The sequence below is a fragment of the Sorex araneus genome, chromosome 3 (assembly GCF_027595985.1).
Source record: "Sorex araneus isolate mSorAra2 chromosome 3, mSorAra2.pri, whole genome shotgun sequence".
Classification (NCBI taxonomy): domain Eukaryota; kingdom Metazoa; phylum Chordata; class Mammalia; order Eulipotyphla; family Soricidae; genus Sorex; species Sorex araneus.
This window is the reverse complement of record NC_073304.1, coordinates 76363419-76372270: the sequence shown is the minus strand read 5'-3', so window position 1 is coordinate 76372270 and position 8852 is coordinate 76363419. Positions and strand designations below refer to the sequence as shown.

General features: G+C 46.7%; 1 protein-coding gene across 2 annotated transcripts; it reads left to right on the top strand.

The window, feature by feature from the left end:
- The first annotated feature begins 508 nt into the window (after positions 1-508).
- Positions 509-7871, top strand: METTL17 (methyltransferase like 17). Of its 2 annotated transcripts, XM_004609706.2 has the most exons (14): positions 509-601; positions 711-864; positions 954-1088; positions 2249-2330; positions 2526-2607; positions 3411-3484; positions 4081-4175; positions 4913-4983; positions 5134-5241; positions 5737-5805; positions 6509-6559; positions 6794-6886; positions 7378-7562; positions 7636-7871. In XM_004609706.2, exons 1-14 carry the CDS (start codon positions 521-523, stop codon positions 7724-7726), a joined length of 1371 nt encoding a protein of 456 aa, XP_004609763.2. In that variant the 5' UTR covers positions 509-520; the 3' UTR covers positions 7727-7871. The 2 variants fall into 2 exon arrangements, with proteins under 2 accessions (XP_004609763.2, XP_054986741.1); XM_055130766.1 differs by having other exon boundaries at positions 527-868.
- Positions 7872-8852: the final 981 nt, after the last annotated feature.

Here is an 8852-nt window from a genome sequence, read left to right as displayed (position 1 = left end):
TAAGATGTAAAAATGTTTTCCTTTTGCTTCTATCTCTTCATTCCTATCATCGTCACTCGCCTAAACTCAGTTTTTCTTGTATCACCTTTCCTTTGCAGCATTCTCCCTTTTTCACGCAGTTTTGTTTGTTTGTTTTTAAGACTTCAGAACTTTCGAGAGACAACAGCAAAGGAACACAGGCAGTTAAGATATCCAGAAACTGTCTTCTTCGTTTGTACAGACTTGAGGGCTAGTTGCTCCCCACTCATAGCCGCCCCCTACATTCCTACGCACAGAGACAAGCCTCAACGCAGCCTAGGCCACCGCGCACCCGACCGGTTACGTCGGAACATACGTCCGGATCCCACCCACGTCCAGTTTCCCAGTTTATTTATTTAAGGGTTTTTATTGGCCGCTGGTAACCACTCGCTCTTCCCATTGGTCGAGACCGTCCACGGCGAACTTTCCGCGGAAATGATTGGCGGCCCCGCGACAGTCTCGCCGGCTTCTGAATTTCCGCTTCCGGTTCGCCTCCGGAGTCATGGAGACCGCCCGGGCGCTGAGGCATCTGCTGTCAGCAGAGAGATGGCGCCGCGCCTCCGGAGGAGCCCTCCAGGCCCGAGTGAGTGGCCTCTCCCCCCCCTGGCCGGAGAGACTCTGGAGCGGGGAAGCAATTCCCTTGGGCCCGAGTCCTTTCTGTCCCTTGATCGGCCCCTCTTTCCCGCTCCCAGGCGCTCTCTGCCCTCGTGCCCGGGGTATCCCAGGTGGATAACAAATCTGACTTTCTGGGGAACAGGCCCCACCGCCGACACCCTGGCATCCTGCAGCTGCCGCACGTGCAGCTGCCGCAGCCACTGATGCATGCCGCGCAGATACTGCTGCTCAGTGAGTAAGCGGGGGAAAGGCCGGCCCTGGAAGCAGCGGGGGACCAGGCCTGCACCCCAGTCATGCACGTCTTCCTCTTTGGTCCCCAGAGGACCCGATACCGAACGTGGAGAAGCAGGTACAAGCCCTGACCAATTATCTCTGGAGCCGGCATTTACCTGTAGAGTCAGAGGAGTTGCAACAGCGGGCCGTAGATCTTGAAAAGAAATTCCTGGAAAATGCAGGTAGAGTTTCAGAAAAGAAAAGGCAAAAAATCGAGATATCCGTGGGAAATGGAGTACAAGAAATCGTTTGTCTGGGCTCAAAGACGTGTTTCAGCTTCTTTGCTTTGTGGCCTGAGCAATTATGACTGTGTGGTTATACTAAGAGAAGATGGATTTTTTTTTTTTTTTTAGAGATTATCTTTGGGGGAGATCAGGGATGCCGCAGAGTCTTGTCGAAAGCACAGAATCGGGAGTAAACCCTGAGCATCTCCCCGAAACAAACAAGATCTAGATATTTGGGTTGTGTTTTTTTTTTTTTCCAAGCCCTTTGGGTTAGGACCAACCAAGTTTTTAATTGAAATAAAAGTCTTTGTATAACTCCCTATGAAGTAGGGAAATGCTGTTTTGGGAACAAGAGAATTAATTCACCAACTTATTTTAAAAACGTGTGAAGCACTTCATTATGCAAACCTAGCTTTTATGCACCTTGTCCTCCCTGCTTTTTCCCACAATACTTGGTTTATAGTAGATGATCAGTAAATAAAATTGTACTGCACTGACACAGTCATGAGAGTTTAGAGACTGCTCTGTAGGAACATTGGGAATGTCGCAGTATTAAATTAAATGGGAAGAGTATGATCCTGATTCTCTTTTTGTCTTTGCTACATTTCCCTTTTATTTATTTATTTAGTGAAGCAAGGTTTTTTTTATTGAAACTTCTTTAGAAAGATATGAGGGAAGAGAGAGGGAGAGGTACATGTTCAAGAGTGAACACAGGCTTCTCCCGAGTGGAAAAAGGAAAGCAAAGAAACAGAAGTGAGACACGTGTTCAGGGGAGGACATGGGCTTGAAGAGCAAGCCCCTATTACCTTTTCATATAGAATCTTTACTTTTTAATATGGAACTCTTTTTAATATGGAACCCTGAGGGATAGATCAGTTAAGTTGAATAAATTCCTGTTAGAAGCAAAACACCACCACTGACAGACGGTGATGCTGCTGCTCCTGCTTGTCATTGTTGTTAGTCTGACCTGAGTTTTTCTCAAGGTTTGACTTCTCTCTTCAGCTTTGAGAATTTTCTCACATGGCAACTGGAGAGGAATAAGTAGACAGTGTATTCAAATATTGGATCTGGGCCCTGTTCTCCCTAGGTCCTCACTTCCAGTCCTTGTTCTCACCCAGACTCACCTGTGACCGAGGAGAAACTCCGTGGAGCAGTGCTAAGTGCTCTGCGTAAAACTACCTACCACTGGCAAGAACTGAGGTAAGAGGGCCTAGAAGGACAGTCTAGTAGGAAAAATACAACTACCCAGTTCAGTATCTGAGAAGACTGCCTAATTTTTTAAGCTCTCCAAGACAAAAGCACTGAGCCCATTCCAAGGGTTGCATTTCCTAACAATTTAGAATGAAGCTGTGAGAGGAAGATTACTTCCTTTTGATTGTGACTGTGCTCTTGCAGCTACAATGAAGGACTGAGCCTGGTGTATATGGCAGCAAGAATGGATGGTGGCTTTGCTGCGGTCATCAGGGCATTCCATGAGGTGAGAGCCCCTCAACTGGTAACCTGACCCCTTTCACCATCAGTTCTCTTATTCATCAAGTAGTTTTCTGGGGTAGGATTCTGAAGACATTGTATGTTGACTTGTTTTGTGTTTTGGACCTTCCCTGAGTACCACGCCTGGTGGTGCTTAACAGGCCAGGAATTACAGGGACTAAACCCCGGATTTTAATATAGCTCACCCCCTTGAGCTATATTCCCAGCCCCTGCATCTGGTTGTTTTTGTTGGTGTGAGGCCATAGCCAGCGATGCTCATAGGCTACTGCTGGCTCTATGCTTGGAGTGTGATTCCTAACAGTGTTCCAGGAATCATGCAGGGCCAGGGATGAAGCCCAGAGCTCCAGCATGCAAAGTGTGTCCTCCAGCCCTTTGAGCCATCTTCCCAAACTACATTTGTCTCTTTAGACCAGAGATAGATAGTACAGCAGGTAGGGCACTTGCCTGGCAATGGAGCCAATCAGGTTCTATTCCTGGTACCATATACAGTCTCCTGAACCCTGCCAGGAGTGATCACTGAGCACAGAGGCAGGAGTGAGCCCTGAGCACCTTCAAGGATGGCCCCCAAACAACAGCAAAAAAATAGTGTCTCTATCTTTTGAAAGGATTTTATAGTTCAAGAAAGGCTAAGAATCAATATCTAGGGAGCTTCTTATTCTATAAAATACCGATGTTGACTCTCAGAAGATGTTCACATTTCTTTTCAGTAGTGGTTTCCTAATTCATATTTACCAAGATCCTAAATAAGTGTCTACTTAACCGGCTATGGGGTATTGCATGTTTTTTCAGATCCAGGCTCGGATTCCAGAGTTCCAACCACAAACCTTAATGGACTTTGGTTCAGGCACTGGTTCTGTCACCTGGTGAGTATCCTCTAGCTATACATAGTCATACTTCTATCATACTAATTTGGGAGCAATAGAGGGATGAGGAAACTTGGGAACTGGAGTGTTTCTTCTCTTTAAAGATGCAAGGCATAAGAAAGTGTACGAACTGAGGTCAGACCTTAAGTGTTACATGAAAAAGATACATTTTTCAAAAGATAAACTATAAAAATCATTAGTCTAGGATATATGTTTCACATCTCGGAGTTTTTCTGGCTGCAAATCGTTTTGTTGGTTTTGATTTTGTCCTTTTTGGGGGGAGCCATACCTGACAGTGCGCAGGACTTTCTCCTGGCTCTGTGCTCATGAAGCACTTAACAGTGCTCAGGGGACTATATGTGGTGCCAAGGGTTGTACTCTGCGTGGCCACAAGCAAGGCAAACACGTTACCTGCTGTACTATCTATCCCAACTGTCTTTTTTTTTTTTAAGGAGCTATAAATGAAATAAAATAAGATTGTTGGTTTGTTCAGCTATTTCAACATAAACTCTTTCCCCAGGGATGAGGTTGGGGGGTCTAAAATTCCTTGTAGGAATGACTTTTGGTATAAGAACTACTGGTTTCTGTTTTGCCAGGGCGGCTCATAGCACTTGGGGCCAGAGCCTCCGAGAATATGTGTGTGTGGACAGCTCAGCTGCCATGTTGGATCTGGCAGAAAAGCTACTCAAAGGTGAGAACAAGGTGTTAACAAAGGGCTTTTTCAAAATCAGCAGGGTTAATAAAACAAAGCAGTACTAGAAGTGATGTTTTATTGGGACTAAAAGATAGTATTAAAAGTTAAAGGTGAATCGTTGATCAGTGGCATAGCCATGTGGAAACTTTGTTGGACTGTGGATAAGTTGGGCAAAATAACAGGTCATGGGGCTGGAGAGATTAGCAGGTAAGGTACTTACCTTGTGTGCAGATGACCTGGGTTCAATCCCCGGCATCCCATATAGTTCCCTGAGCAATCCCCCACCAGGAGTAATTCCTGGGCACAGAGCCAGGGGTAAGCCCTGAGCGCAGCCAGGTATGACCCCAAAACAAACAAAACATAGATTACAAGGTCAAGAGCCCCAACATTCTCTTTGCTTTCTCTTTTTGTCATTGTTTTGTTTGTTTGTTTGTTTTTGGGCCATACCCTCCAGTGCTTACAGCTTGCTTCTGGCTCTGTGCTCAGGGATCTCTCCTGGCAGTGCTTAGGGGACCATATGGGGTACTGGGGGTCAAACCCAGGTCAGCTGCATGCAAGGCAAATATCTTCCCCACTGTACTATCTCTCCAGCCCCATCTCCTTGCTCTTTTTAGTATTTGCTTATCTTATTGCAACTTACTCCGGCCACTGTGTGTTTTTCCTTATTCTCAGGGCTGTCGCCTCAGTTTATACCTGTATGCTCATTGTGGTGGTGTCTCTGCTTTCCTCCACAGGTGGTTCAGAATCTGGGGAACCCTATGTTCCAGGCGTCTTTTTCAGACAGTTTCTGCCTGTATCACCCAAGGCAAGTGTATACAGATTGAGATTGTGGCAGATGAAAAGGTAGAGCCGCCAGGTAGAAGATAAAGAAAGCAGAAGAAATTGAGGGGATAAAACCTGTGCCCTGGGGTTGGAGAGGTGTCCTCTATGCTGTGTTTCTTGTCCTGGTTCTCAGGTACAATTCGATGTGGTGATATCAGCCTTCTCCCTAAGTGAACTGCCCAGCAAGGCTCACCGCACTGAGGTTGTCCAAACCTTGTGGCGCAAGACAAATCGTTTTCTGGTGAGCTGAGCTTCTCTCTGTAGAAGTATTAAAGGCGCTTCAGGGGTTTCATGCGCTTCCTTCTCTCCAGTGGAGCTTGCCTTCATTCTTGACCACTGCTCTCCTGTTCTCTTTCATTAAAGCTTCATCTTCATCTTGTGAAAAATGCTCACTTCCTTTGAATGTCCACTCTGCCTGGGAGTGCTCTCATAGAGTGCTCTTCTGGGAGTACACTCACAGCGTTCTCTTTCTGGGAGTATTCTCAAAAGTACTCTACCCAAGGTGCTCTAGCAGACTGCTCTGGCCAGAAGTGCTCTCATGGAGGGTTGTGTCCGGGAGTGCCGGCACAGTGCTCTGTTGGAAGTACCCTCACAGAGTACTCCACCTGGGAGTGCCCTCATAGAGTCTGTGTCTGGGAGTGCCCTCACAGTGCTCTGTCAGGGAGTGCTCCCAGAGAGCTGCTGAGTGTGATCTATGTCAGTCAGGGCTTCTGCTTCATATCCCTTTTCCAAATAGATCTTGCTGGAGAATGGGACAAAAGCTGGGCACCGCCTGCTCATGGATGCCAGGGACCTGGTGCTTAAGGTGAGTTTCTTTTCTAACCTCCGTCCCTCCATATCCCACCAACTGTCACCAATTACTGGTCCTCTGATGAAAACTGAAAAGACTGGTGTACAGCAGTGAGGCCGACTCTCAGATACTGGCACATAAATTCGTTAGGCTCTAGGGCAATGGTCAGCAAAACGGGGCCTATGGATCCAGCTCACCCTGTCACCTGTTTCTGCTTATACCATGGATATTGTGTGTCTGTGGCAGCTTTCACAAACACACAATTTGCACAAGTTCACAGTTCTGGTCAGCAGCAGAACTGAGTACTTGGGACAGATAGATTTTTGCCTTTTCTTTTTCGAGGGCAAAAAAAAAAAAAAAAGAGTTGTCAACCCCTGAACAAAAGCATTGCCGAACCAAGAACCTGATCTCTTTGGGATAGTAAGAGTAGCACGAAATCATGAATTTAATTCTCCCAGAGTGGGATTTGTCTGAGAGTTGAGGTTGCTGGCAAAGAGAGCACCAGACCATGTGCCAAGTTCCAGCTTTGCTCCTGCTGCAAAGAGAAAGTTCTTTGTTCAGAGCATTAGAGATGCAGCCAGCTTAACTCAAAGGACATAGTTAATGATTGTCAGAATTGAATGTTAAAGGAGATCTCAATTTACAGAGTGCAGAGATTAGGTTATGAGAATAGACCCTCTCAGACCCAGCTTTTATTTTATTTTATTTTTAATTTCAGGGAAAAGAAAAGTGTCCTTTAGACCCACGTCCTGGATTTGTCTTTGCCCCAGTGAGTAGTACTTCTGCCTAGCCTGACACACAGAGATATGAACGGGGGCAGGGGGCGGGGGTGCGCGCGAGAGGGTAAATCTCAGCCCCTCCATTCCCGGGAGCTCTTACCAATGTCGCTGGTGCCCTGCCCCTACGCGGCCTTATTCCCTCAGCCGCTGAACTCTCACTCTACTTTTTCAGTTTTACAAAGTATTGTGGCTTATCTTACCACCTGTCTTTTCTTTGTTCACAGTGTCCTCATGAACTTCCTTGTCCCCAGTTGACAGCCTCTAAGTCCCTGGCCTGTAGCTTTGCCCAGGCTTATCATCCCATCCCCTTCAGCTGGGTATGTACCCTGGAAATACTGCAGCAGAAAGAAAACACGCTGGGAAAGCAGGAGGAACAAAGTCAGACCTGGGAGGTGATGGAGGATTCAGAAAGGAGCCTAAAGGCCTTAGAGCACTAAGGGAACCCTGTGGTTTAGAGCCTAAGGGAATGCGGTTTTTAATTTGAACAGGCCTGCTGGAGCAGGAGTCCAAATCTTTCCTGACTGTTTCCTGACTTTTTCCTGACTGACTCTTCCCCTCTGCTACTCCCTCTCCCCCTCTTCTTTTTTCCTACCCCCTCCTCCCTCTCCCCCTCATGTCTCTCCTTTGTTTTTGACCCACACTCAGCAGTACACTGAGTATTCTTCCTGCTCTGCACTCAAGAATTATTTCTGACAGTTTCAGGGGCCATATGGGGTGCCAAGGATCAAACTTGGGTCAGCATGCAAGGCAAGCTCCTTACCTGCCCTGCTGCTCCCTTCACCCCTAATGTCTCATATCTTAATCTTAGAACAAGAAGCCAAAGGAAGAAAAGTTCTCAATGGTCATCCTGGCCCGAGGATCACCAGAGAAGGCTCATCGCTGGCCCCGGATCACTCAGCCTGTCCTAAAACGGCCACGCCATGTGCACTGTCACCTGTGCTGTCCAGACGGGCAGGGGCAGCATACTGTGATCACTGCCCGCAAGCATGGCAGGTACAGAGGGAGTGGCCACGATCAGAGTGAGGTAGCAAGAACAACAGCTCACACTGACCTCTCCTTTCTCCAGGGATTTGTACCGCTGTGCTCGCGCCAGCTCCTGGGGTGACTTGTTACCTGTGATCACTCCTTCCTCCACTCAAGATGCCTCTGGAAGCTGACAAGAATGGAGAACAAGTATTTCCCTCTGCCATGCCTGCCAAGACTGAAGCTACCTGGTATCCAGGATAGAGAGCGCTGGTGTCCCTGTATATTTATGTTTGTAGGAGGTTTTAATCATAATAATAATTTTTCAAATATTGGAAATGAGTCTTGTGCTTCTTTTTGTTTGCTTGATGGCTTTTGTCAGACCAGAAGTACTCAGGGTTGTCAGGAGTTTCCCCAGCATATGGGAGGCCCTGCAGTGCCAGTGATCAAACCTAAGCATCCCACATGCAAAGCTTTCACTCTAGCCCTTTGAGCCATCTCCTCAGTGCCCTGGATCTTGTGATTCTCAAAAGATGTAGAGGTGAGTGTTACCATGGTATAGCCTCTTTTTTTTTTTTTTTGGTCATTTTAGGTCACACCCGGCAATGCTTAAGGGTTACTCCTGGTTCTGCACTCAGGAATTACTCCTGGCAGTCCTCAGGGGACTATATTGAAAGGCTGTAAGAACTAACATTAGGGACTCCATATTAGCCGTAGTCCCACATGGTATTGGTTTAATGCTAAGCAAGCATATTGGACAGGATATCCAGGTTTATCTTTAACCCAACTGACACAATCACTGGCAGAAGTTCTGGGAAAGCAGAAGAATAAGTAAAGGTGCAGAACCATAAAAGGAAAAAACGGCAGGCTATAGCCTAAAAAGGGGAAAGGAAGTAAAACTGAGTAATCCAATTAACCTTTGCAGGTGAGGGCAGCAAAGGAGGGATAAGTCAATCGAAAAAAAAAACCAGGACCCTAGGATCCTGGGAGGGAGCCAATATAAGGCAGGAAGGTCTGAACCCAAGTAAAGAAATAAAAGGGGACGTTTGCAGGAAAACGAGGTTGCCCTCTATGCAGGAGACCGTGGTTGAGCGGTACATGTGCTTGGTGCAAATAAAGAACTTTGCTCACATTTCTGACTGTCTTGTTCCTTGGATCATGGACCCTAACAATATGGGACGCTGGGGACTGAATCCAGGTGAGCCACATGCAAGGCAAACACCCTACCTGCTGTACTGTTACTTTGACCCCATGGTATATCCTTTAATAAAGAGAATCCTTGGATTTTCAATGTGATCTTCCCATACAAATCATATATAC

Coding starts and splice junctions, on each gene's coding strand:
- METTL17 (XM_004609706.2), top strand. CDS start 521: ATGGAGACCGCCCGGGCGCTGAGGCATCTGCTGTCAGCAGAGAGATGG. Junction 2,608..3,410: donor TCATCAGGGCATTCCATGAG/GTGAGAGCCCCT, acceptor ATGTTTTTTCAG/ATCCAGGCTCGGATTCCAGA. Junction 7,563..7,635: donor ACTGCCCGCAAGCATGGCAG/GTACAGAGGGAG, acceptor TCCTTTCTCCAG/GGATTTGTACCGCTGTGCTC.